Genomic DNA, 27,987 nt, shown 5'->3' with positions numbered 1-27,987 from the left:
CCGGCACCCGTGGGCACCTGGTTTTATTTTTCCCTTTACTAAAGCTTTGGCCGTTTCTCAGGCCTAAACCCCTGCCAGCCTATTAGCTATTGCTTTCTCTCTCAGAAGTAACGGAGTCTTTTGCCCACTTGGTGTCCAGCTCCTATTGTCCTAGTTGTCCGTTCAGAGGACACTCTGGAACATGAGCTCAAATTCCCAGAGGTGTGGCTTCTCCCCAGTCATTTATAGAAAGAAAAGTTTTGGCCACATACAAAGGATTTACCACTGATAATATTTACAGAATTTCACACTCAACACATAACAAAACTCCTCGTAAGGCCCGCGCAGATCCACATGCAAGTAGGATGTGATCTGAACAAACAGAAGCCAGGACAGCAGCCCCGGGATCGCGCGGAGACGGGACGGGACTGCAGGCGGCCCCTGCTGCGCTCAGGGGCGAGCTCTTCCCAGGAGAAACGCGATAAAGGCCCAGGTGGTGACTACGCCACAGACCCTGCAAGACAATGACGCCGGTCAGCGGCCTGGACGGCGCAGGCAAGCAGGCCCCTCTTCCTTCCCGACTTTGTTCGCCCGGATGTCATTTTCTTTCCATCCCTCTCCCGGTGCCAACATTCTCTCGAGGCTAGAGTGGCTCTGGAACACAGAGGGCACCTTCCCTAGTGATTGACATTGGAGCTTGAGGAGGAAGAGGACTGCCTAGCAGCCAGGCTTTCTTCTTCAATGATGTGGTTTTCGACGGGTCTGGCTCCTAACGGGAAACCAAGATCCTTCAGGCTCATTTGACAGCAGCTCTGTCTTGCCAGTTGCTCAGACCAGAAACCCTGGCTGTAAACTTGACCCTGCGCCCGTCTGTCTGATCCCACCTGCACCACCCCCGACTCCCCGGCTCTGCCACCAAGCAGTCCAAGCCGCAGCCGAACAGTGTGACCAGGTGCCCTGGCTCCCTGACGTCCCCCTGCCCTGTGTCCTCCAACGTCTCGACGCAGAGCCCTGGGCCACCGAACCTCGGGCGGGACGACCCAACTTCTCCCGCGGTCCCCAGCCACGCCCTCTGCTGGTTGCACCCCGCCGGCTTCCGCGGCCTCGCCCGCTACTCCTGGCTCCCGTCTCGTAGCTTTCGCGCTGCCCCTCCACACACCAGGAGCGCCGCGCCCCCAAGAGGGCCCCTCCCCGCTGCCTCCTCTGCCTGGACACCGTCCCCGGCCCCGCGTCGCCGCGCCTGGCTCACTGCCCACCAGCAACGCCCCCCCCCCCCGCCCCGCCTCCGGCCTTCTATGAGGGCCCCGATCTTCTCCTTTAGAGAGCAACCTCCCCCGGGGACAGCCCTCCCGCCCCCCGCCCCTGCTCCTTCCTGACACTTATCACCCGACAGACCATGCGGGTCACCCGTTTACTACCCCCACTCCAGTGCGAGCTCCACGAGAACAGGGGGTTTTGTTTCACGCACGGATGGGGCCCCTGAACCTAGGACGGTGCCGAAGACAGCACGTGCTCGATCGGCGTCTGCTGAGCGTTACCGAACGACGTTCGGTCCGGCGTGCTGGTCACCGACCGCCTCCCCGGCACACGCCGGCTAGCGCGCTGTGCTCGGCTCACACCCAGCTGGGACCGCCGGCGAGTCCGAGGCAGCCTCGGTCCTGCCCACTTACTGTAGCAGGCAGCTGACGTTCGGGGAGTGTCTCCAGTAGCGGTACAGGGAGACCTGCAGGGTGGGGTGGCACCTGTACTCCTTCAGGATCCTGCGGGTGCTGCCGAAAGAAGGGCCCGGTCAGGCGCGCAGGCACCACCCCTGCTCCGAGCGGCTGGCGTGGCCGCGGGCTGGAGGACGGGGGCCGAGAGCCAAGGCACCTACTCCTTAAACTTATTGGTCAGGAGCAGGAACTGGCTCCCCACCAGTCTCCTGACGTCAAACTTGCAGAGGCTCTGAAACTCGCGGTAGACCTGCTGCTCGCTGACCCCGGGCCACCTCCTGACGGTGACGATGAGGATGGGAGGGCGGGTACCGGGGCAGTCTGGACCCGAAAAATTCTAGAGCACAGGGAGGAGAACAGATTTTCCACAGTTCCTGCTGACGGACTACCTACCCGGCTGGAAGATCCTGAGAGAGACACAAGGACAGGCCCTGTGTGCAGTGCGGAGCGGGAGGGGGAGGAGAGGAGAGGAGGAATGAGGGAGCTCACCTTGGTTCAGGCGGGAAAACACAGGAGACAGTAACAGGCTTAGTGGGGCGTGAGCGCCCTCTCTGGCCGCGTTTGGTGGCCGTCAGAAGCCCCTGATAGACCCCAGAGCCCCGAGCTGCCTCCAGCCTCCGAATGAACGGGGGGGGGGAGGGTGCAAAACGAAGTCTACTTACGATCCTGGGGACCCCGGCTCGGATGAGATTCACCTGGTTCACATAGGGAGCCAGCACGTCGAGGTACAGTGGGAAGGAGGGCTCGGGTATGGGAAGAGCCCTGCGAGGACAGAAAGCCCCAAAGCCTTCAGGCCCACGGGGGGCTGTCCCACGTCCTCGGCCGCAGCTAAGGCTCTGGTGACAACAGACAAGGTGCTGCTCGAGACCCCCCTCCCTACCCCCCCTCACAGGTTCTGGAACTTCTGTTGGTGGGCCTCCCCCAAACGACCAGCGAGCTCTCACCACGGCCCGAGCCAAGGGAGAACTTCCAGGGGTCACCAGCTGTTGGTGGCCGTCTGGTAAAGAACCCTTAGCCTCACCAACATCGGCCACAGGCTCACAGGATGAGCGAGGCCCCTGTTCAGAGGAAGGTCCACTCCATCGCCCCTTGATGAGACTCCAAATGGCCGTCCCTCGCCCCACGGCCTTGTCCTGCCTCAGCCTCGCCTCCACCCAGGCACCACCACGTACCTGAGCACAGGCCCGTGAGAAAGCACAGCCCTTGGCACCAGGCGGGCCTGGCTGCTACGGGGCTTCTCTAAACCTAGGAGGGTTTCTAGGTTTTGAGGATTAAAAGAAATTGGGGCTTCCCTGGTGGCGCCGTGGTTAAGAATCCGCTGGCCAATGCAGGGGACACGGGTTCAAGACCTGGTCCGGGAAGATCCCACACGCCGCAGAGCAACTAAGCCCGTGCGCCACAACGACCGAGCCTGCGTTCTAGAGCCCGCGAGCCACAACTACTGAGCACACGCGCCTGGAGCCCGTGCTCCGCAACAAGAGAAGCCACCGCAGTGAGAAGCCCGCGCACCGCAACAAAGAGTAGCCCCTGCTCGCCACAACTAGAGAAAGCCCGCGCGCAGAAACAAAGACCCAGCGCACCCACAAATAAATAAATTTAAAAATAAAGGGCTTCCCTGGTGGCGCAGCGGTTGGGAGTCCGCCTGCCGATGCAGTGGACGCGGGTTCGTGCCCTGGTCCGGGAGGATCCCACGTGCCGCGGAGCGGCTGGGCCCGTGAGCCGTGGCCGCTGAGCCTGCGCGTCCGGAGCCTGTGCTCCGCAACGGGAGAGGCCGCAACAGCGAGAGGCCCGCGTACCGCACACACACACACACACACACACACAAAATCAAGGACACAAGGTCCAGGTACCAAAAGGCACCAATAAGGTCCACTCTGCTCGTAGCTGCCCTCACAGTCAGAGCACAGGGAAGAAGGGGGCGGGGGTCTCTTACTGAAGCTATGAGCCTCACATCAATGTGTCCCAGGCTATTTCTATGTATCATACCCCTTACCAAAACAGACAAATTAGGCAGGACCCACATTAACAGGGTACAGTCTGAAAATGTTTAAGTCAGTCCCAAAGAACACAGTTTTGATCAGCTCCTTCCCCTGGCCTGCTAAATCCTACTTAAAAAAAAAAGAATACCCTCTTGAATTTATGCACGAGGTGTCCCATGTTGGATTTTTTTGTTTGTTTCTGTTACTTTATTTTGGCCGTGCCGCGCAGCGTGTGGGATCGTATTTCCCCACCCAGGTATCGAACCCGTGCCCCCTGCATTGGAAGCACAGAGTCTCAACCACTGGACCGCCAGGGAAGTCCCTAAATCCTACTGAACACACGTATGCAGCAAGGATGGTGCCACAGGACGCGCAGCTCACGTGTGGAGCTGGTGCCTGCGAGCCCAGCACTGCAGGCATCTAGATGACGCCCTGAGAAAATGCATTGCAGATTCCAATTTGAGGTTTTAAGAACCCTTCCCCTGTGTGCCTTATTCCAAGTCACTGCTCTTCTCCCCAGCCTGACTGTGTGACCCCCAAGGATGGATCATTTGTTGGCCTATATGCTTTGCCCTCCTACCTCACTGCGGTTTACACGATCCGAGGAAACAGGAGGGTAACAGACGAAGCCAGCGCACTGCAGCGGGAGCACTGGGGCGGGGGTGGAGCCCAAGCCTGACCCACGGCCTTGGCGCCCTGACAGTGACTTTTCCCAAGGCCCACACAAGAGGCGGGGGTGGGGGAGTGGGGGGGTGGGGGGGCCGGAACCAGCCCCAGGGTGGGGAGGAAGGCTGGGAAAGGCCGCCTATGGAGGAGGGCCGCTTCCATAAATGTGTCATTTACACAACGACACTTGCATCCTCCTTCGGACAGTGTGGGAGCCCCGAGGTCTCGGTTTACAGTGAGGGCTCAACAAATCCTGACCACTGATGAGATCACAGGATGAAGGGAACACTCACCCGTGCACTCTCCACAGGAGCAAGTGGGCCACTTTCAAAAGAACTGGAAAAAAAGAAGCTAGAGATGTGACAGACATCAAGGCGCAAGCTGATCACCTTATCAAAATATGCAAACTCAGGCCTTATTTCCACAGGTGCCACCCACCTGGAACGAAAGGCGAGGGGCCAGGGATGGCGGCGGATGATTGAAAATAAGACAGGGGTCTCCCTTTAAAAGGGCAGCAGCTCTCACCTGATCCGCACAGGAAGGCATCGTATGCTGCTTCATGGGGATACTCTGTCTCAACTGAAGTGTTTTTCCAGAAGCAGGAGAGACGGTCAAGCAGCGATTAGAACACAGCCCAGGAAAGGACCCTCTCCCAACCCCGCTCCAGTTCCACACCCACGTCGGCTGTGCACACACAGCCGACTAATGGTTGTTCCCGCAGGGACCACGCACCCTTCTCTCAGCCATACCCCACTTTGACCTAGGACCTCCCCACGGCAGCAAGAGCGCCCACGGGAGGTGGAAGCACAGGGCTTCCGGACAGACGGACGCCCTCGGGACCTCCGACGCCTTCTGGGATGGCTCCTTTCCATCGGGCGGTTGTAATATGGACATGGCACGGGAAAAGCCCCACCCGGCCCCCCCACACCCGCCACGTGGAGACTCGGCTTGAGCTCCAGCACCTCAAAGTCGGGCCAACCTCCGAGGAGCACGGCTCAGGCGAACATACGTACCGTATTTTTCACATCTGCTCGCGTGAGTGATCACTGGCCCAGAGTTCTTGGTGGGATTCAAGTCACTATTAGAGAAGAAGGATAGATAGAAAAACGTTCACTGACAACGATCCTTTCTTGTTCTCCCCTCATCCTCTTAACAAATAAAAACGTCCTCAGTGCTGGGACTCCTTGAAAGTCACAACAAAACGCAGCTCTTCATACAAAATAAAACAAACAAACAAAACAAAACACGGATCCAGGCGTGGGCAGACAGGTCTTGGTAGCCAGGCAACGGGACAGAGGAAAGAACAGCAGAGCCAGAGGCTCCAAGCACGTCATTCTGAGCAGGCCCCCCGCCCCGGGCAGCAGGATAAACCCTGTGCTGGCTCTGTCCCCGGGAGCCTGCTGTTCAGCGCGTCCCGGAAGTGCGGCGCCCGAGGCGTGAGCGGTGCACGCCTGGCTATCGAGGGCCAGGCCTTCGGGAGGGGAGGCCTCCTGAAGTCGGTGGTCCTCCAGGAGAGTCCTGAGCCCCAGGGACTCACCTTGTTGAGGAAATGGGGCGGCGCCAGGCTCTTCAAGCCAAGGGAAGAGCACGCGGAGACAGCGAGGGAAAGGGCGAAGCCCGCAGTGAGGGGCGGGGGCCAGGAAAGGGCTCGAACATCATGGGGGGGCTTCCGGAAGCAGAGGAAGACTCTGACCAGAAAAATGGTCACGTTCGCATTGGAAACGATCACTCAAATGGCGGCATGGCAGATAAAGTAGATCAGGCCACCCAGCTAACCGGGGAGGAGCTGCGACCACCACTGGAATAAAAAAATAAAGGCCTCGGGGAAGGCAAGGAGGATCCTGGGGGGGGGGGGTGCAGGAAAAGGAACCGGTTTCCAGGACATTTAGGGAGTAAAACCAACAGGCCTTGACTCGAAGACACTGGTGGCCCAGCTCTGGGTCCCCTCCCAGGTCTCAGCTCTGGCACGTGGGTGACCGTGGCTGGCTTTCGACGGGGAAGCCTTCCCTTCGTCTGTTTTCCAACAGAATCTATCGGTGCCTCTCTACAGGCTTCACATCTCTGAACCCCGCTTTCCTCATCTGCTCCTAAGCCACAGGCAGCCGTGGCTCCGGGGCCTGCTCTCAGGGTGACTCACAAAGCCAGTGAGACGCAAACCCGGGAATTCACACCCGGCAAGTCTCGATGCGGAGCCCGCGTACCGAAAACAAGTGTGATTCTCTCCCACACCCGCACACGCGCCATCGGCACAGTGCCTGGCGCCGTCGGGACGTGACAGAAGCTGCTCCGGACGCGGGAGCGGGTTTGACGGACGGAGAGGAGGGCCAGGCAGAAGGCGCCTGCGGCCACGTGGCGCAGGAACGACCAGGAGATGGTCAGGACACGAGGGGCCTGCAGCCGCGGTGCCACAGACGGGGCGGCCGCCGAGGCTGGGGGTGGGTGGGTTCGGTCAGCCAGGGGCACGGTCGCGAGGAAGGAGAGGGCAGTGGGGACCCTGGAAAGACGTCAGGGACGAGTGGAAGAACAAGAGCCCGCAAGGAAGGGGTGAAAACACTCGCCAGAAAACAAGAGAGAAAGCCGGGAGAGGGCGCAACGGCAGGGGAGGGGGCGAGGGGCCCGGGGGTCAGGCGCCCGACGGAAGTTAACGCCGAGGACGACCGCCTACCACGCCCCGTGCCAGACGCCCGTGTGCATCTCCCCGCCAGCTGGGCCCCGACACCCAGATCGAGTTCCGTGGAGGGGAGGCAAGCCGACCTCCGTGGCCCAGGAGAAGGCGAGGCCTCTGAAGAGGCTTGTTGTAGAGAGAGAACGGGGACAGGGGTGGCAGGAGGGGAGAGGCCGAGGGGAGCTTCGTGTTTTCTGAGTTAGAAGAAAAACGCTGATGCCGAGGGAGAGGCCGAGGACGCGGCGAGGGGGGCGGGGTCAGGGGGGCACGAAGGGCGGGGAGGCTGCTGAGCGGAGGGAAGGGGCGGGGCCAGGAGGACGCAGAGGCGGCGGGAGGGCAGCCCTTGGTGCCTCGGCCCCATACACGGTGGACGTCCCCGTGCGCGGGCCGACGGGAGGGACGGTGGCGAGGGGGACACCACCGAGCAGGTGTCTGCGGGGGCGGGGGGACTCCCGCCTCTGGCCTCTTGCTTTCTTCTTAGAAATAAGGGCCAGGAGGGCCGTCTGAGAAAGGAAGAGATGAAGCATAAGGGGCCGGGGGAGACGGTCACGTCGGAAATAACTGATGCCATGGGGTAGAAAAGAGCATCTGGTTGGAGACCCAAGAGGCCAGTGAGGCTCCGGCCAGGCATGTTCAGGGGCCCCCGTGCCAGTGGCTGGATGACAGAGAGCCAGAGACACAGCTGCTTTTCCAGAAGGCCTCACCTTCGACTGCCGCCGGCGCCACCCCCTCCCCGCTCTGGTTTGCTGGTCCCCTCAGTTGGGGGCGAAGGAGCGGGCAGAGCAGCCCCCATCCACCCCAGCCCCTCCAGGCAACACATTCCCGCCGGCACGTGCCCGCAGAGTGGCTGGGACGTGCGGGAAGAGAGGGTCGCTGTTCCTGTAGGAAGGGCAGGAACTCACCGGGTACTGGGGCCGTTCACTCACTCCAGTGTTTAACGGGCACCTACTATGCCTCGCACTGCTGCAGGCCTGAGAGACACGTCAGGGTCCCAAAGAAGAACAAAATCTGTTCCCATGGAGCTAATCACCCCAATAATCAAACAGATCACAGGAAAAATAAAACCCTGGCCGACAGAAAATACCAGATAATTAAACAGCTGTAGCTATTTTGCCAGGCCCCTTCCCCTCCAGAAGGGGGGGTTTCGCAACCTCAGCACCAGTAACATTTGGGGCTGGAGAATTCTTTGGGTTGGGGGCTGTCCTGTGAACCTGACCTCTACTCACTGGGTACCAGTAGCACCAGTAGCCCCTACTCACTGGGTACCAGTAGCACCCCTGAACTGTGATGACCAAAAACATCTCACTGTTGCCAAATGCACCCTGGGGCGCAAAATCGCCCCCCGCGAGAGCCCCTGATCTATGAGCAGCTCCGAAAAAGAGCTTCCTTACCTGTTCAGGACTTCATAAACTTCTGAAAGATTTGAAACCCTCGGGAAATTCACTTCCTATAATATGGAAAACAAATTAGGGAGAATAAGACACTTGTGGTTATGTTTATTATCTGCTTCAGGTATTACCAAGTGGCCATTAAAATGACCTGGAAAACGCAAACTCCTATAAACTCCTCTCTCTTCACACACACCTATCTTTTATTCCTTAATGCGGGTGTCAGGGTACCTAGTGTCCTTGGGTTTCCTATAAGGGACCTGGCAACCCAGCCTAAGAAAACTGCCACAAACACAACCCAGCAACTTCCTTCACAGACAGGTGTTTCAGGGGGTTGAGGAACACAGGACTCCAAGGCACAAGACCGTGGCCCAGGACACATCATGCAGGGAGGGCACTAGGTACTCTAAGGGACTGCCAGGTCACCGAGGCCTAGAGTTCACCTCATCTCGTGTGCAGTGGAGACTGGTTTGCACTAGTTGCCTCCGATCAGCCCCCGCGTCCTTCCCGCTTCGCCCTACAGCCCCGTTCCGTGGAGATGGGAAGCGTCACAGAGCACCGTCAGAGCTAGAAATACGTGAGGTATGTACGAATAATGCGTGTGTCTCTGGGCAAAGACGTACCAAGTAACTCGGTGCCGTTTTTGTGGTTTCCTTACTGAACAGTTAACGCTGATCAGCTTAAAGCTTTATTTACAACACTGATCTGCTTCCCCTTTCTTGGTTCCTCAGTTTGAACTTCTAAAGCAGCTGGGTGCTTCCCTTCTTCACACAACCTCAGCTGCAGAACAGAAGTCACCTGGCAGCTGCAGAAATGCCACTCCTGGCCCCTCTACACCAGAGAAGCTGAAGGTGGGGTCTGGGCGTCCGTATTTACCCTCCCAGGTGATTCTAATGTGTCTGCGTTGAAATCCCGCGGCCCTAATACTCAGTAAAGATAACATTTTTCAAGTGGGATCCCTGCCCCCAACCCTGACGCTCTTTCAGCACGTCGCAAACACTCACTGTGTCTACACCAAGCTCTGGAAAAAGTTGTTCTGCTGTACCATCTAAATAAGCCCGTGAACTACACACCAGTTAAGTCAAAACATGAGAACGTGAATGAAGGAAAGAAAAAAAAAAAAATCACACATAAGCTAGTATCACTCAGAGGTGGGTAGAATAAAAAAAGAAAACCAATACTGGTTGTAAAATACGAGAAAAGGGTTCAAGGAACAATTTTTGCAAAGAACGAGAAAGCTAAGTGTTAGTGGAACAAACGAAGCACTCCTTTCCCCAGAGCAGTTTAACTTATTACCTTCCAGATATCCTTTGTCACATTTTTGGTGTCAATAAGAACAGGAAATAGGTTGTGGATATTCAGCTTAAATTCGTCATAGCTTTCTGAAGGGAAAGACCCAGACAGTCAGAAGTGAGTTCACTGGTGAAAATGGGAAGAAATTCTCCAATCGAGCTTGTCACCAACACTGGCTAATGAAGCAAATAAAACAAAATAGGAATTGAAAACATCCTTACTCCTAATCATCGAGGATTTCTGAATCTCAAACCAACCTGACATCACCATTTGTAACAGCAAAAGCTAAACGGTTTTCCTAAATTCAGGCCAACATTAGTTAATGCAATTTGCAAAGTTCTAGCCAATGGAAAAGGGAGAAAGAGGTATTACTGGAAAGACAGATATGAAGTCTGTAAATAACCGTTCAAAGAAAAATCCAGGAAGTTAAAAACCGTAAGTACCTTGATAAAAATTACCTATTAATTCACGTAATTATCAAAATTATACCTGCATATAGTTGTCTGCAAAACAAACAAACCCAAACCCTTCCGCACGCCCTCTTCTCACTACCCGCCCATTTCCTGTTCCCCAAAGGCAACAACCTTCAGTTTTTTCTTTTGGTGTTTAATCCCACATCTCTAAATAACACGCTCATGCTTCTCAGTGATTTCCTGATTCGGGGCTCTCACTCACTGTTGACTCCCACGAGGTAAGAAAATAATCACCCGTTCTCCCTCGCACCCCTCCCCGCTGCCAGCATCAGTGCATTACTCACCAAGGGGCCAGGTGGTCTCCTCCAATGACCTCTTTTCTGGCTTTTGTTCCAGCAAATTTTTTGTTTGGTTGTTTGCTTAGTTTTTTGGTGAGCGATTATTTTACCCTTAATTCTCCCCAAGATCTCTCAAGATGCTCAAACTGAGGTGTTTTTTTTTTTTTTTTTAATCAATTCATCTCCTAGAGAACTCTCTCCTAGAACCTTCTCACCCCTTTCAATCTACACTAGTGTTCTCTGTACATCGTTAGTTCGTTTAATCCCCAAACAAGTCTGATATCGATAGTGTTGATATCATTTCCCCCGTTTTACAGACATGGAAACAGAACAGGCATGTTTAAGTAACTTGCTTGAGATCGCATATAACAAGGGTGGGATGCGGACTCAACATGACGCCTGAATGCATGCTTTTAGCTGCTGGGTCACACTTCTGTGTGTCCAATGGCATCAGTCATTGATGCCATTGGAAAAGACTGGGACAGGCATAAGGCAGTACCACGCAGCCACTGAATGATTTTAGGTTAATGACATAAATAAATGCTTTTGGCAAGTGAAAAAAAGCCAAAATCAAAATCATATACGCAGTGTGGTCAAATACGTAAAAAGCCACAACGGAGGGAAAGCAAAAAGCGTCAGGATTGTAGCTGTGATTACACGTCCCCTGTACGTCTCTGATTCTGCTAAGTCTTATGCAATGAGACTGAACAACTTCCGTAACGGGCGGGAAGAGTATCAATTCAAATGTAAGTTTTTCTCCCCGAGAAAGTCCCCCAGCTCCAGGAAAGTGGTAACAGGCACAGATGTAGCGTACCTCTCCGCAAACCTGTGAGGCCCTGGGGATGGCTGTGTGTGTAGGGGCTCCTTCAGGGGCACGATTCTGGGCCAATCCCCTTGCCAGATGGCAAGCTAAGATCAGAGGAAAGAGAAGGATGGTCTGTCCCTACCTGGGAGAGGTCTGAAGAACTTCTCATGGAGATGCAGCAGATCCATCATCATATTATGTCCCACTAAGGGCTACTTGGAGGAAATCGACAGGTGAGAGAAATGAAATGTTAAAAATAAAACAGACGCCGTAGACTAACTGCTGTCTCCTGCAAAGGGTGTAGCTTTAGAACCCACTGCATTCTGACAATATGGTAATCGCATCTCCGCCTGCATTCCACTCCCATGAAAGACAGCCTGACTGCTTAAAGGCCAGAAAAGCAAAGCAGCGGGTCAGAGGGACTCGAGGCCCCGGCCGCACTGGGAATCTAGGCTGTGAAGCAGACATGTGCCATCCCCCCAGTAGTTTTAGGTCAATTAGTATTGAAATGCCCACGTGTCTGAAAGGAGCAAAGAACTAGTAGTATTTCCCAGGGACAGTCTTTCCCCAAATTAATCTGTCATGATTTTGTGAAAGCAAGGTTAGATCCATAAAGCCGGTTAACAAAAAGGAAGTCACTTATCTTAAGGGATCTTAGCGTACTGTTGGAGGACCCATTAGTACCTACAGCCAAAATTACAAAAGACTGCTAAAGACCAAGGAAAGAGATATTTTTTTCCCTACCTTCTGGGCTTTCACCAGCATCTGGAAAAACACAGAAAAACCCCTCGCAGAGAGAAGAATCTTCTCCTTCCAACAGCTCTCTCGATCGCAGGAGGTGTTCTCAAGATACCAGCGATGCTGCTTTCTCACTTTCTTCACTGTCACCTGAAAGGAGAAGTAGAGACAAGGCCCCTGTATCCTGGGTTCCTGGGAATGGGGCCAAAAAAAGTGGCCCTTCATCTCAAAAGGGAGGAGAGGGAGGGAGGGGGGAGAAGAAGCCTTTCACAGAGGCCAGATTTGGCCAAACGAGAGAGAAATGACAGAGCCACCGAGGCTGCCCCCTCCAGGTGCGAACTCACCCCCTGGTCTCTCATCACCGTCCAGATGTCAGGGAGGGCCTTCCTCAGCACAAGCTGGACCTCGAAGGCCTGGAGGCCTGCAGCAAGGAAACAAGGCTTGCACAGAATCACTGCAGACCCTGGAACGGCCGTCCACCCCCCTCCGCATCGGGAGAAGCCCGAGAGGAAAAGCGGCTGAGAGATGGATGGATCAAGTGGAAAGACAGCTCCTAGGTATGCCCAAGCCCACAAGGCCAAGCGACAGGGATGGCACGGCATGATCTAGGGCAGCTTTCTTGAAGTTTCTGATCTCGGGGTCACTCTTAAATTGAGGACCCCAAAGAGTCTTTGTGTGTGCAGGGTACAGGTCTTGATATTCATCATGTTAGAAATTAAAACTATATGTGAAATTCAAAACCACCAAGCCTTGAAAATAATAAACCCATTACACTTTTGCCCATGGTTTTGTAACATCATGCGGTGGTTACACTGGTTTCCTGAGTTATACACATCATCCAAACGTTCACATATCACATACAATATCATCAAAAGACACTTGTGCATATGACCACCGATCTCATTAGAAAGGTCTCATAAAGTTGTCAAGCTTATGGTGACAGACGCAAGTTTTCCAAAATTCCAGTCTTTTATTCAGAGCTCAAATTTCATCTCTAGCAAATACTGTGTTAGTCTCCCTGAAGACAAGTCTTACTTGTTTCACTTGAGAAAGTGACTGAAAATACCCACATTGAAATAACCAGTCAGTTCCTTCAAGTAAAAATTATATTCCTTAGGGGAATTCCCGGGAAGTTCAGTGGTTAGGACTTGGCGTTTTTCACTGCCGAGGGAGGGCCTAGGGTTCAATCCCTGTTCGGGGAACTAAGACCCCACAGGCCATGCGGTACAGCCCCGCTCCCCCCAAAAAAGAAAAAAAAAATACGCACACATACATATGCCTTTAAATAAATTAAGTAAATAAAAGGGAGCTAATTCAGCTCTCAACACAAAAACCTGCACAAGTGCTTTTGCTCAAGACAACCACCGTCCTTTGGTAAAAGCAGCAGCAGTGTTTCGTGAACGTTTATTTTTTCTGTACTTATTTTGATACACAGACTATTTTAAAAGATGAGCAATCAAATGTTGAGATTTAATAAAGTTAATAATTATTATTTCACTAAAAACAATTATTATTTCACTAAATTCCAAGTAAAACTGGAATTTTTAAAAACTGGAAGCAGTAACAAAGAATACGACTACCAGCGTGGTCAGACGCGCCTCCCTTCACCTGTGCCGAGGTCCCACCGCCGCTGCAGGCCCATCAGTGGCAAATGGCAGAATAACGGCAAGTGACAGCCCAGTGATATTCTTTTTTTTTTTTTTTTTTTTGGCGGTACGCGGGCCTCTCACCGCTGTGGCCTCTCCCGCAGCGGAGCACAGGCTCCGGACGCGCAGGCTCAGCGGCCACGGCTCACGGGCCCAGCCGCTCCGCGGCACGTGGGATCTTCCCGGACCGGGGCGCGAACCCGCGTCCCCCGCATCGGCAGGCGGACTCTCAACCACTGCGCCACCAGGGAAGCCCAGCTGAGTGACATTCTGACAAGAGTTTTGACCTTGTGAACCCCTTGGAAAGGGTCTCAGAGACCCCTGGGGTCCACCGACCGGGGCTGAGAACCGCTAATCTAGGGCAGGCTCGTTGAGATCCCGCAGTGTACCGCTGGGGGAAATTCAGAGAAATTCAGAGACTAACAACAGTGAAGCAAGAGTCCATAGGGCGCCAAGGATTGGGATAAGAAGGATGGCTCTGAACGGAACTTTACTCCCTTAACCTTAAACTTCAGAATCGGTGGAAAACCCTTCAACCTCCGAATTGAGGTGGGGGCTCTATCTAACCACAAGGACAATGTGTCTGCTGAGCTGCCGCCCATGATCCACCGGGGGAGAAGGGATGCTCCCCCGTCCTCCAGCACGCGACAGCGGCCGGTTCCACCGCTCCCAGGCCGGGCAGCCACCTCCTGCCTACCGGTGATACCAGGGAGGGTCATGCAGTCGCCTTCCTCTGCCAGGTCCAGCCAGCGCGTCACCTCGTCAATCACCACCTTGATCTGGTCTTTATCCAGAGAGCTGAAAATGGGCACAGTGAAGTGGGGGTGCTGGGGAAGCCCCCAGCACCGTGAGACAATGCCAGCGCGGGAGAGGCTTCTGAAGGCTCCCGTTTCAACACTGTGATCGCGCCAAGAAAATGCACACCCAAAAGACCATTGCTTTCCTGAGTCTTGTTTTGCAACAGCAAGCCAATCACTTGGCCTCTACCCTCTGGTCTGTCCTCAGCAGCCCTTCCGTCCCTCCCTCGGGTGGGCCTGTGGGCGGGAGGGCACGGGGGATGTAGTCAACACTGAACAACGCTATCAGGCCTGTGTTCTCAATTCTGCCCTCAGAGGTGAAAAAGCACCATGTGGTGAAGTATGGAAAAGACAGGAGCTTTGGTGAGTACATCTTCTCCTGCGTTAGAAATATAAGAACATGATGTTATGTTGAGAAAAGAAAAGACTTTTCTCCAACACTTGAAGATAACAGCAGATTAAAAATTCAAGCTGTTTTTCCCTTCCAAAAGGTATTTTTATATAAAAGCACAAACAGACATTAAAAAAAATTCCCACATTACATAATTATCTGGGCCAGATAATCATAACTTTCCAGAACTAAAAGCTGTCTAATTTAACAACCCCCCCCTTTTTTTTTTTTGCGGTACGTGGGCCTCTCACTGTTGTGGCCTCTCCCGCTGTGGAGCACAGGCTCCGGACGCGCAGGCTCAGCGGCCGTGGCCCACGGGCCCAGCCGCTCCGCGGCATGTGGGATCCTCCCGGACCGGGGCACGAACCCGTGTCCCCTGCATCGGCAGGTGGACTCTCAACCACTGCGCCAGCAGGGAAGCCCGAACCCCTTCTTGATACAGGCAAAGAGTCTCAAGTCCAAAGAGCTTAGAGGACTGGTTCAAAACCAGAAAACTAGCGGACAGCAGGGCCTGTGTGGACCCGGGCGGCTTGCTCCTTCTAGCATGCAATGCAGCTGTGCAGGCCTGGCCCCAGCTCTACAGCACAACTGGGTTTCAAGTACAACAACAGGCACTGGAGGCTAAAGAAAAAAGGCAGAGATCCTGCCCTGGGGAACACAGCAGTGTCAAGCACGTGGGACAACATGCCCGAGCCAAGGCATGTACTACCTGGTCAAGGCTACCTGTGATTTACCTTGAAAAATCCCTAAGATCACGTGGGAGGCCAACATAACATCTCACAGGGAGGCCAACAGAGCCATTTTCCCCTCTAGCACTGGAATGGAGTTCCTGCCTCTTTGAGTACCAAATTAACAGTCAGTTCTTTCTCCCCTTCATTGTGAAACACTAAAATCACACACTACACAGTGAGAGGTCTCTTATCTCAGGCCTAAGAACGGCCGTCACCAGCACTTCGGGCTGTTGTGTTTGACTGAGCGCAGGTCGAGAAAGCCACGCCAGCTGAAGGTGATGGTGTGAGGTCACCCTGTCCTAGACGCAGCACGTCTACGCACAGGAAAGCCAGAAACACACCAGCAGCAAAGAAACCCACAAGGCACCCGGAGAAGCAGGCTTTACCTGCGCACTCTCCAGTTCCCAGTCAGGATGCTGTGTTTAATTTTCTTCTCCTGTTCTTCGTTCATATACGGGATTCCATTTTTGAGAAACTAAAGATAGGAACAGCCAAGGAAACTAGTGAGAGGCATCCTCTGCGCTGGCAGCAGAGTGGAAAGAAACCTTCCTTGTCCACTTTTCGAGGACAAGTCAGAAAGGGGACAGGAAATGGATTTGGACCAGGTGGGCTAGATAGCCTTTCGACCCTTCCCCGTCTCCTCCTCCAGTGCTGTACCTTGTTATAATCGAAGCCATACTGATTCAAAAACTGAACACTAGAAGCCTGGAAGGAGAACTCTGAATCCAAAATCCCAAACGTTGTAGGGAAGAGAAAGAAGTTACACGAGTGGGCTACGTACCTAGAAAAAATATACACGTAAGGAGAAAAAGACGAAAACCAGGTTTAGAATTCTGGCTCACACAACAGGCTTCAGAGTGGGCTCTTCCCTCCACTTGAGAAGTGCAGTTGACCCCTGAACAACACGGGGCCTAGGGGCGCCAACCGTTCATGCAGTCAAAATCCGCATATAATTTACAGCCTGCCCTGTGTCTACACATGGGTACCGTCATTTTAGCGAAAAATATCTAAGTATAAGTGGACCCATGCAGCTCAAACGCTGTGTTGTTCAAGGGTCCACCGTATTTGAATGTCAGCCATATTTCAAGCACGATGACTGGCACGGGGGTGGCCAGTGAAAAAAGGCAGAGATCCTGCCCTTGGGGAACAAAGTCTGACACCCCATTTGAGACAGTGGGGCTGCCAGTCAGCATCCTTTCTGACTGCTGGTGCCTGGGAGGTACATCACCTTCGTTATAACACTGTTAATTGCAATCTTGAAGGTGCACACGGGAGACAAGGAAATGGGGAAAGGAGCACCACAGGTACAGGGGTGTTGGGAAAGGCCCCCAGAGATGGTGCTGCTTTGAGAGACTTGAAGGAGCAGCCGGCATCGGCAGGGGAGGAGGGGTGGAGGGCACAGAAGCAGGAGAGTCTGCGGGGCACCAGTGGCCAAAGCGCTTCGGAGCCTGACGCCGAATTTGAAGGGGGAGCAGGTGGAGAAGGTAAATGGGCAAGAGCCATGTGTCTTGCCAAAGGTCTTTGTACGTACTTGTTTGACTCGCCTTCAATACTGGAAAACATCGACAATCCTAGAAGAACGATGGTAAAGAGAATGAATACCGAAAGCAAAGCCACCAGAAGTTAACTACAGAAAAACTGCTGAACAGTACTTTGCGCCCAAAGTTATTGTCCAAGCTTTAGGATAACTTCTAAAAAAGAAAGAAATGAAGAAAAGAGTCAAAACATGAGAACTGTCCAATTGTAATTCACACAGAAATTACTGAAATATAACTGTGAATGGTTGTTCAAACACAGAATGTTAAATCGACACTTTTATGGTTTTAAAACTAGTAAGAGGAAACACTAAGAAAAAAAAAAGAGAGAAAAGGGATAATAAAAGAAAAAAGGAGAAAACACTAAAATCTATGAAGATTTATACATTCAATTGCTTTAAAATGTCTGTACTGCTAGAAAAGACCACACACAAAGTGAAAAAGACTTCCACTTTACGGGGAAAACAATAAAAACGCATCTAAGTGCTGTTTCCCATACTTTCAAAGAGGTCTCACAATTAAGAAAAACAATCACAATAGAACAGCAAAGGACAAGGAAACAGAGCAAAACACACACACACACACACACAGGGGTGTTCACCATCATTCACAGGAAAAGAATCAGTAAAATGTCTCAAGACCTGTTTTTTAAATAAAGTTTTATTGAAATACACCTATGCTCATTCATTTGTGTATTAACTATAGCTGATTTCTCATTAACAAGGGCAGCACTGAGTAGTTGTAACAGAGACAGTATGACCTGCAAAACCTAAAATATTTAGTTTAGCCCTTTACAGAAAAAGTCTGTTGATCCTGTTTAATCAGAACAATAATTTGAGATCATTTTTCCTCTACCAGGTGGGCAAAAAATGAAGACTGGTAACTCAGTGTGAGTGAGGGAAACAGACACATTCCCTGTTAGTGTTAAGTCTCTGTAAACTTCTCAGATGGTTAGTAGGAAGAGCAATAGTTTGACAACAAATCAATACTTCAATGCACATCCTCCACTGCTACAAGTATACCAAACACATTCACAAGTGCACAGTAATATATAAACACTAAGACAGTCAATGCAACCCTGCTTCATCACATACAAATGATAAGCAAAGTATTCATCATTAGGAGAGGGAGCCAACAGAAACATTCAGGTTGGAGTGCTATGCAACTGTTAAAAACGAACAGGAAATCTGTATAAGCTGATATAGAAAGATCTCTAAACCCCAGTAGCGCGGAAGAAAATAAACGATGCAGAATAACATGTTTATAGTATGATCTTGTATATGATTTTTGTTTAAAGAAAACACACAAATTTTTCCCTGAAAGATGGTACAAGTTCCTTAATGTTGATTTAGGCATGGAGATCACATTTCTGCTTATTCTGAAGTGTTAGGTCTCGCAGGCATGACACGGCCCAAAACCAAACGAGCACGCAAAACGATAGCCAGTATCTCACAAAGGCGCCAAAGCTGTTTTGCCAGTAGGAAACACGAAGACAATTTAAAAAAAGGAAAGAAGTCTCTATTTCAGTAACTTGTAAGAAACAGCTGAAGATTAAACTCACCAATCTGACAGACGGTGAACTGCTCAACACTCCGACGGGTCTTTAGATACCACTCTGACGGCAAGTCAAACAGACTGTGGAAAAATAGGCATCTTAGCGCAGATGGCATCAAGGCAGCACAGCCTCCCTGCTGGATCCGCACCTCTCAACCAGGGGCAAGCACGTTCCTTGTTACAACTAGGGAACCAGCGTTTCGTGGACAAGGGCCAGGTCCCCAAACCCCACACAAAATGTTGTCCTGCCCGCCCAACGCCAACAGGGTGCCTGTCGGGAAACAATGCTGGCCGGCCAGGGTGTCATCCAGAAGCGCGCGGCAGAGAACCTCTCCAGCTCAGCTCTAAGGCAGTTGTAGCTTTACCTGATCTGCTGGGGCCCGGACAGGTTAGAACGAAGGCCAGTGAACTCTATGTCTAGACCTGCAGGGGGGGCAAGAAAGACAAGAGTCCCCAGGCGCGCGCCATTGCAAGGCTCTTTGTGCTGTAAACGCTGCTGGTGGTAAAAGTTCTGGCTCACCTTCTCGGTGCTCAAGAGGCCAGGGGAGGTCAAGAAGGGAGAACAGAGAGGGCCAAAGCAAGGACAAGCCAGGCCACCCCGTTCCACCTGGACCACACTGGGGCCAAGGCTGGAACTGCTGCCTAACATCCCACCCCACAGGCCCGAGAAGGAACCCCGCCCTGTCCTTCGAAGGGGCCCTGTGTGAGCCTCCCGCAGCCTGGCAACCACCCGGCCCGGGCCTCACCTCTCCACCCTGTCCCGGCCGAGCCACACCCTCCCGCCCCCCAGGGGGCTGCGGTGACAAGGCCCGGAATCCCGGCGCCTTACCCACGAAGTCCGCGCCCAGGACGAGCTCCTGCAACAGAGGAAGGCTCTGCTCGAACTCATCGGCGCCCACGTCCATGGCCACGCAGCTCGGCCGCGGGCGCCCAGTGCGGCCACGTGCTGCCACGCGCTTCCGCTGCGCCGCCGCCTTTAAAGGGCTCGCGGCGGGGAAACCGGCTGCCCACGCGCACCGCCACCAGCCCCGAGGGCCTCTGACCAGCGGAGGGCGGCGCCGGCCACCTGCCCGCCCACGGGCGTTTGATCTTACACTTGGCCCCCTAGGGTGAAGGGAAGCTTAGTTAGACTCTGGCGCTCAAAGGCCATTTACCTTGCTCCGCAGCGATTTCTTCGCAATCCCTACAAGGGGAGAATATCATTTAGGTAGAATGTGACGAGGAATGGTAGGAAAAAGAAGAGCCTGAAACAGCAGGAACGGACCGGTGAACAGCACCTGAAGGAACTGCGGTAGATCAGGTACTGCAGCTACGGTGCGCGGATAGATGGACCGCGTCCTGTCGGTTTTTCCAATCTGCACTTCTTCCCCACTTGGCCATCGCCGCCGACATGGGTCTGTCCCATGTCCTCCCCAACACCCCGCCTTCTCCCTCTCTATTTTGCATCATTGCTGCTTTTGTAATACCTTTTTGCATCAAACTTGCTACACAAAGCCTCAACAATTGCCCATCAAACTGAAGGAGTTCTTGGTACAGAGATGATCTACATCATACACCTAGAAAAAGTCCCTACCTGTGGCGTCCCTTACAGGTGAACCCTATTTTTGTCACTGTCAATTTCCAAAGCCACACTACTCCAGTCCGTGGTCTTCTCTGCATCCTCCCCTGATTTCTAGACTTGTCTGAACAGCTTTCTAGAACTGTGGTCTTCAAAGTGAGATGCTCCAATCTTTAAGATGAGGGAAGAAAATATTAGAACTATATTATATACTTGTAAATGTGTCCACTGGGGTATCTGTTGATCAAAAGGGGACCACTAAGCCATTGCCCTCTGAAGGCCTCTCAGAGTGAATCAAACTTTTAAAAAAATGTTGATGCATACGTAGTTCTTGTTAAAATAATAATACACTGAATACTCAGATTAACAATAGCGATGTTATTTCACGTCTGTACAAATACACAGTTGGGAGTACACATTTCAAATGTGGGGGGGAAATGCTCTAGAAGCCACTTTAACTGCTTACTGGTTCTTCCTCTTTGCATTTGTCTTAAATAGCCAAAATCAGTTAACACCTTACTTTGATTTAGCCACTCATTTAAGAGACCCGCCATGATTCCCATCTACCCCACTTCAATTTTAAATTAACCTGAGTGCACTTCAAGCTTCATCTCCTAACAAATTTTCACTCGATGGCAAACTTAGCATACACTAACCCTGTCCATTTCCTTTCCTCACTGCATTCCTTTCTTCTTTCAAACCTGGTTCTGTTAGGATCCAGGAGCCCAAATGAGGTTAGGCTTTGCCCCTTTTATCTTCACATGACTGTTTATAACAAATTGACTGATATTTGACATCTCCTATTAAAAAAACACCTCCACACCCTGAGCGGCAACCCGCTGTGACCCAGCCACGGTGACAAACACATAAACCTATGTGTACCCACGCCCCAGTGAGCTCAAAGGCGGAGAAAACGTCATATAACCAGAAAATACGAGTTCATAATATACCTTTATTCTTTAACTTATAAACAACATTTAATTTGTTCCTCAAAAGTTAATTATACTTGGCAACGGCTCTTCTCAAATACTTCTCTCACGTCCGAGAGAGAAGAATTTAGCCCTGGGTTTAAAACAAATACACACGAGGGGGGAAGACGACAACCGTAACTACTCATGACGTCCCGCTGTTAGGTTATTGAACAAGACGTCCAAGCTGGCGGTTCTGCTAGAGGCTCTCCTCTGATGAATGACTAGCTGACAGCTTTACATTTACAAGTATCGAACAACGCTTCTGCTTCATTCATAGATTCTCCGAGGCTCCTTCAGCACCACACCACCTTCTGTCATGGCACTCTGCAGTCGTTTCATCTGGTTTTGAAGATCAGGAAAAAAGGAAAAGATTAAGTCAATACCACAAGCTGACAACAGTTCACTTCCTGAGAGAGAGAAATAAACAACTGATCTGATCCTTGCTAACTTGCCAGCCTACACTGTTTTGTTCAGAAAGTGACCTTAATAATGACACTGAGAAGAAAAAAGAGGATGTAGAGATGTCGAGGATTAGCAGCATTTTAAAATATTCTATAGACAAGATGTTACTATATGAATAGGAAAGCAGAGTGGTCAACATTATGGCTATGGAATCGGTCACGTGGGTTGGAACCGTGCCCCGTGCCACAAGGACTGGGCCAGCCAGCCTCAGCTGACCTACAGAACATGAGTCCTGACATGCTATAGGCTGCTGTGAGGTAATGCACACCAGGATACTCACTTCAGGCTCGGACACTTGGAAAGAACTTAATAAGTGGAACTATTATTATGTAAGTATCTAGTGTCAAGAGTTAACACAATACCTTTTAACTAAGTACATGAAAACAAAAATACCGAGTCCGAGGCTGCCTCCCAGGGAGTTGGCTGGTAGACCATGAAGTTGATTCCTGCTTCCAAGCACCGCTCTGCCAGCACCCGTCCTACACTCTCACAAGCCACCACGTTTCTGGTGCTATAAAGGTGTTTTTTAATGGCCCATTCACGAGTGGATGCCGAAACCACAGCCTGGCCATTGCGATGCTCAACAAGCGCGTCTATGTGATGCTGACTCCTTATAACTCGCAACCTAAACGAGGTGAGAGAATAAAATCATACAAGCATTCTAAAGATACATGACTTCAGGTGAATAAATGCTGAAATATTTCTCAAGAATGTAATGTCTAGTTCATTTACTTCAGAATACTTAACCTGGCTTTTACTTGGGAAGGGTGTTTTTCCCTTGCTTTTATGAGAATATCATCAGCAATAAACCAAACATTTCTACTTAGCCTCAAATATCCAGGAGAAATTTGGTATTTCTGACTGCTGAGATTTACACAGCATCTACTTCAAAAAAGGATTTGAAGAGGCAAAGCTAAGTTACTGACCCTACACTGGATAAAAATATACATACTACATGCTATTTTTTTTTTTTTTAAAGGAAGGAAATATTTTATTTATTTCTTGACCACACCATGCGGCATGCAGGATCTTAGCTCCCTGACCAGGGATCGAACCTGTGCCCCCTGCATTGGGAGTGTGGAGTCTTAACCACTGGACTCCCAGGGAAGTCCCCTTACTATATGCTTTTATTTTCTAGCTAACGATTTAAATATAAAAACAGAAATCTTAAGTGTACTAGAAGACAACATGGGAGAAGTTTTAAGTAATGTCAAAGTAAGATAAGCCTATTTAACTATATCAAGCTATTTAACATGACCTCAAACTACATCATATGGCTTTTGTTTAAAAAAAAATTAACAGTTTTCTGCTTGCTAAGAAAAACAAAAAAACAAAACAGTGAAGTCAAACGGCAAGAAATGAAACAAAAAATTTTAAATCATATATTGTTCTAATTTCCATAATATGTAAAAAGCCTCCTATAATCAATAAGAAAATGACCAGTAACTTAATAGGCAGAGGATGGACAGACCGTTCTGAGAAAAGAAAAATATTAATGACTCTTCAACTCATGAAAATATGCCCAATCTCACTGCTAAATTGCATGGACAAGACAATTCATTTCAACACTGTTTGAAATCATAAAAGATAATCATCAATAGGGAGTCAGTTAATTAAAACAGCCATGCAATGGTATTTTATTTTTAAAATCTTTATTGGAGTATAATTGCTTTGCAATGTTTTGTTAGTTTCTGCTCTATAACAAAGCGAATCAGCTATACGTATACATATATCCCCATATCCCCTCCCTCTCCCATCCCTCTAGGTGGTCACAAAGCACTGAGCTGATCTCCCTGTGCTATGCAGGTGCTTCCCACTAGCTATCTATTTCACATTTGGTAGTGTATATATGTCCATGCCACTCTCTCACTTCGCCCCAGCTTACCCTTCCCCCTCCCCATGTCCTCAAGTCCATTCTCTATGTCTGCATCTCTATTCCTGTCCTGCCCCTAGGTTCATCAGAACCTTCTTTTTTTTTAGATTCCATATATATGTTAGCATATGATATATTTTTTTCTCTTTCTGACTTACTTCACTCTGTATGACAGACTCTATGTCCATCAACCTCACTACAAATAACTCAATTTCATTTCTTTTTATGGCTGAGTAATATTCTGTTGTATATATGTGCCACATCTTCTTTATCCATTCATCTGTCAATGGACACTTAGGTTGCTTCCATGTCCTGGGTATGGTAAATAGTGCTGCAATGAACACTGTGGTACATGACTCTTTGAATTATGGTTTTCTCAGGCATATGCCCAGTAGCAGGATTGCTGGGTCATATGGTAGTTCTATTTTTAGTTTTTTAAGGAACCTCTATACTGTTCTCCATTAGTGGCTGTATCAATTTACATTCCCACCAACAGTGCAAGAGGGTTCCCTTTTTTCCACACCCTCTCCAGCATTTATTGTATATAGAATTTTTGGTGATGGCCATTCTGACCAGTGTGAGGTGATAGATACCTCATTGTAGTTTTGATTTGCATTTCTCTAACGATTAGTGATGTTGAGCATCCTTTCACATGTTTGTTAGCAATCTGTATATCTTCTTTGGAGAAATGTCTATTTAGGTCTTCTGCCCATTTTTGGATTGGGTTGTTTGTTTTTTTGTTATTGAGCTGCATGAGCTGCTTGTATATTTTGGAGATTAATCCTTTGTCAGTTGCTTCGTTTGCAAATATTTTCTCCCATTCTGAGGGTTGTCTTTTCTTCTTGTTTACAGTTTCCTTTGCTGTGCAAAAGCTTTTACGTTTCATTAGGTCCCATTTTGTTTTTATTTCCATTTCCCTAGGAGATGGGTCAAAAAGGATCTTACTGTGATTTATGTCATAGAGTGTTCACGCACATATGGTCACCTTATCTTTGATAAAGGAGGCAAGAATATACAGTGGAGAAAAGACAGCCTCTTCAATACGTGGTGCTGGGAAAACTGGACAGCTATATGTAAAAGAATGAAATTAGAACACTTCCCAACACAGTACACAAAAATAAACTCTAAATGGATTAAAGACCTAAATATAAGGCAATGGTATTTTACACAGTTACTTCAAACAGTTATTTTACATAATTAAGAACAAAGTAGCAATTTATGATGCTGCTGTTGCTAACATTTACTGAACACTTGCTGTGCTAGGGAGAACTAATTGTTTACAGGTATAGCTCATGTCTCAAACTAATCCCATTATTCTTTCTTTCTTTTTTTCTCTTTTGGGCTGCAGAAACTGACACAGAAAGGTTAAGTAACTTAGCAAGGTTACAACTAATGAATGGTAGGTAATGAAGCTAGGTAGGACTTAAGTCCAGGAGTCTGGCTCCAGAGCCAATGTTCCCAAGCAACGCAAAATATTTCCAAAATGTATTTTTAAGTGTGTGTGTGTGTGTGTCTGTGAGTGTATGTGTGTTGGGGGGTGGTGAAGGAGGTGGGTGGGGGAATGTAGAACAATGTATACGATGTGGTAAGATTTATAATGAAAAAAATACAAGTTCATACTTATCTGCATAGTCTAACTTTAGAAGGATACACAGAAACTATAGTCCCTTTTGGATTTTACAACATTTGTATACATTACACAATTAGAAATTAAGTTCATGATAAAGAAAACACTGAAATCAAACATTATACTAAGATTCTTAGTGTGAAATAGCATAAAAAGCACTAGATTTAGAAATGTGGGTTCTACTCCTAGTTTCGCTGGTAGTCCTAGTAAAAATCACAATCTCTTAATCCAGGGATCAACACACTTTTTCTGTAAGGGATCAGATAGTAACTATTTTATGGTTTGTAGGCCATATTGTAAGCAGAGAGGGTAGTGGGTCCCTGGAAAAAGAGAACCAAGCATGGCTTTCTTGACATAAGAGAAGCCATTTTGGGCCTAAGCCATTTTGGGATCTACATTTGGCCACAGTGCCTGTCTTTGAACAGGTCTCACTAATCAGTGATCTTAAGGGAAGTTAAGGAAGTGCAGAAACAAAGACAAAGCAGTCAAGAAACAACGTTCAGTGATAAAAGAGTCCTAGTTCCTTCTCAAGGGAAATACATATCAATCTGATACAGTTTTTGAGCTCTGCACCCAGTAGGAGGCTAGAATGACAACGTTGACCCCTCTGACTTCAATCAACTAACGCCAGGACTCTGTCGACTGTGGCCCCAGTGCTGTGCTGGATTCCGCTCTGCTCAAGCCCCTTCATGAACATGCTTGCACCCTTAGCTTAAAGCTCCCCCAGTTTCGCTGTTCCGGGTGACCCTGCGCTGGGTAAGATCCCCGGGGTTCTCCTTAACTTGCTGCCAAGTAATAAATTCTTCCTTCTCCTGACCTTTGGCTTGCTTGTGTCTTCTGGCTTGACATCCACCAAGAGGTGAACCCAGTTTTCAGGTAACAACATGGGTCAACTGCTCAACTCAGCCACAGTAATACCAGAACAGCCAGGTAAGAATGAGTGGTGGCTGGGTGCCCATAAAACTTTCTTTGTGAATAATGAACTTTGAATTTTACACAATTTTCACATTACAAAATACTCTTTGCATTTTAAAAAATCTTTTAAAAAAATGTAACAATCTTTAGCCTGCAAGCCAGCTTTGGTCCAGGAGCCACAGTTTGCTGATCCTTGTCTTAAACCATTAGTGCAACAAAGGGGTAGGACTCATTATCTCCAAGGTCACTTCCAATTTTACACTGATAATACTGTGAATGGAGAGATAGGGAAAAGGGGGGGGGAACACATCTCCAATTATTTAAATAATCCAAATATTAAGTAAAAGTGATAGTTTGGGTATTTCAAAAAAAATTCAGGATTCAAGATTCAGATTATTTCGACGATGAACTGCCTGCTCCCTTTCTTTGACCCTCTCCTGTCTCCCTAAGCCTCAATTCCCCTGCTCCTGTAAAACGGGGGAAATTACTGCACCTGCTTCAAAAAGTACTTTTAAGGATTAAATGAGAAAATGCATAAAAAGTAACTAGCATAGTTCCTGGCAAAGAGAAAGCATTCAATAACTAGCCATCTTTAAAACAAAGAATAGACTCCTAAATGTTCTTCCTGTCTCTATCACTGCCCCCTTAAAAATTTGTTCTCCTCAAAGGAACCAGAATGATCTTCCATTCGGGCTCAAATTTTAAATCCCCTCATAGTTTCCCACTGCAGTGAGAATAACGTATAAAGCGCTTACTTGATTTACAAAGCTAATGATGTGTCTCCTACCCACCTCTCCATTTACCTCTCGGCCCTCTGAGCTCCAGGTACACAGGCCTTTCAGTGCCCCAAACGTGCCAAGCTCATTCCCACCCTAGCTGTTTCCTTTGTTGGGAACGCTCTTTTTGGCAGATAGTGGCTTCGTCCTATTTTCTGAGGGGTCTTAGTCAACCAGCTCCCCATTCTAACTTTATCCTCTTTCAGTTTCCTCCATGACACGTACGTATTTATTGTTTGCCGCCCCCCGCCACTAACCCCTCCTAGACCCAGCACAAGTCAGCTTCCTGAGAGGAGAGTCCCCAGCAGTTACCTGGCATGTTCCTTAAATGAACTGATGCAAACAATTTGCAGAGCACCATGCATGCTCTGTGGTCAATATCTAGCAGAGTTAATTACCTGTGCCAGAACTCGCGGGAGGGCCACACTGTCCCCCAGCCCCGCTCTTTTCTGGCTACCGCTAAGAGCTCCAGATTCCGGGGGTTCCGGTTGGTGAACTCCGGGGCAACAGCTTCATTTCCTTCGGGGTCCGCTTCAGGCTTCACCGCTGGCTTGGAACTGGTCGACAGCACTGCCACCCGACACCCTAAGAACGTAAACAACCATACGGATCTTTAAAAAATGACGAAACACACAAAACAAAAATATGATCTAACTTGTCCCCATCCTCTGCCCCTCAGTCTTCGCGCCCTGGAAGGGGGACAAAAGGTATGTTCAGTCACGGGGTGTAGTCATCACAGACCCTGGTCCTTAATTTTCTACTAGTGTCATCATGATGCTGTTAGCTCGTTTACTTTTCGATGGTATATGTTGAATGCAAAAGACGACCTGCATGTGCACATTGTCCTGACCCTGGGGAGTAATCTGAGAGACGTGAGAAGATGAATTACCGGGGTTTCTGCAAACTGACAACAGCTCCCAGAACCCCGACCGAAGCGCCATTGCTGAGGGGAATCGTAGCCAAAACCTCGGAAAGACCTCGCTTCCTCTCCTCAGCGGCGCCCCAGCTGCTCGCCGGCCGCAGCCATATTAACTTAGGGAAAGGCCTTAGGAGAAGGTAAGGTCATCGACGCCTCGAACCCGAACAAGCCCCCTGCCGCTGAGTGATGGATAGGGCAATCCGTCATCTCCGCTCTTCCAATCAGCGCTTACGCTGGGGCGCACGCAGGCGCCGGA

At 49.8% G+C, this 27,987-nt stretch overlaps 2 protein-coding genes across 3 annotated transcripts; both read right to left on the bottom strand.

The window, feature by feature from the left end:
* Positions 1-429: 429 nt before the first annotated feature.
* PNLDC1 (PARN like ribonuclease domain containing exonuclease 1) lies at positions 430-19,535 on the bottom strand. Its single transcript, XM_059083773.2, has 19 exons — positions 19,460-19,535; positions 18,996-19,053; positions 18,638-18,711; positions 17,073-17,112; positions 16,199-16,322; positions 15,928-16,016; positions 14,320-14,420; positions 12,321-12,397; positions 11,983-12,126; positions 11,381-11,450; positions 9,686-9,771; positions 8,393-8,448; positions 5,350-5,414; positions 4,862-4,915; positions 4,630-4,672; positions 2,354-2,453; positions 1,853-2,028; positions 1,650-1,748; positions 430-493 (listed from the first exon to the last, which is right to left on the bottom strand). The coding sequence occupies exons 1-19, from the start codon at positions 19,533-19,535 to the stop codon at positions 430-432; spliced, it is 1,596 nt and encodes a 531-aa protein (XP_058939756.1).
* A 1,585-nt stretch (positions 19,536-21,120) lies between these two features.
* On the bottom strand, positions 21,121-27,921 carry MRPL18 (mitochondrial ribosomal protein L18). Of its 2 annotated transcripts, none has more exons than XM_059083771.2 (4): positions 27,702-27,921; positions 27,211-27,397; positions 22,015-22,246; positions 21,121-21,498 (listed from the first exon to the last, which is right to left on the bottom strand). In XM_059083771.2, the coding sequence occupies exons 1-4, from the start codon at positions 27,751-27,753 to the stop codon at positions 21,427-21,429; spliced, it is 543 nt and encodes a 180-aa protein (XP_058939754.1). In that variant the 5' UTR covers positions 27,754-27,921; the 3' UTR covers positions 21,121-21,426. The 2 variants fall into 2 exon arrangements, with proteins under 2 accessions (XP_058939754.1, XP_058939755.1); XM_059083772.2 differs by having other exon boundaries at positions 21,339-21,498; positions 22,164-22,246; positions 27,702-27,853.
* Between the last annotated feature and the right edge of the window lie 66 nt (positions 27,922-27,987).

The sequence above is a fragment of the Kogia breviceps genome, chromosome 13 (assembly GCF_026419965.1).
Source record: "Kogia breviceps isolate mKogBre1 chromosome 13, mKogBre1 haplotype 1, whole genome shotgun sequence".
NCBI classification, from domain to species: Eukaryota; Metazoa; Chordata; class Mammalia; order Artiodactyla; family Physeteridae; genus Kogia; species Kogia breviceps.
The sequence above is the reverse complement of the archived record's forward strand: the minus strand, read 5'-3'. Positions and strand labels throughout refer to the sequence as shown.

Bases quoted from the DNA above. Each gene is read 5' to 3' on its own strand.
- PNLDC1 (XM_059083773.2), bottom strand. From the start codon at position 19,535: ATGGACGTGGGCGCCGATGAGTTCGAGCAGAGCCTTCCTCTGTTGCAG. The intron at 16,017-16,198 runs GTACAGCACTGG...TCCTATCTTTAG, and splicing joins ATGGCTTCGATTATAACAAG to TTTCTCAAAAATGGAATCCC. The intron at 9,772-11,380 runs GTAGGGACAGAC...CTTTCCCTTCAG, and splicing joins GTTCTTCAGACCTCTCCCAG to AAAGCTATGACGAATTTAAG.
- MRPL18 (XM_059083771.2), bottom strand. From the start codon at position 27,753: ATGGCGCTTCGGTCGGGGTTCTGGGAGCTGTTGTCAGTTTGCAGAAAC. The intron at 27,398-27,701 runs GTAATTCATCTT...TTACGTTCTTAG, and splicing joins GTCAGTTTGCAGAAACCCCG to GGTGTCGGGTGGCAGTGCTG. The intron at 22,247-27,210 runs GTAATTAACTCT...CACCTCGTTTAG, and splicing joins TCCCGCGAGTTCTGGCACAG to GTTGCGAGTTATAAGGAGTC.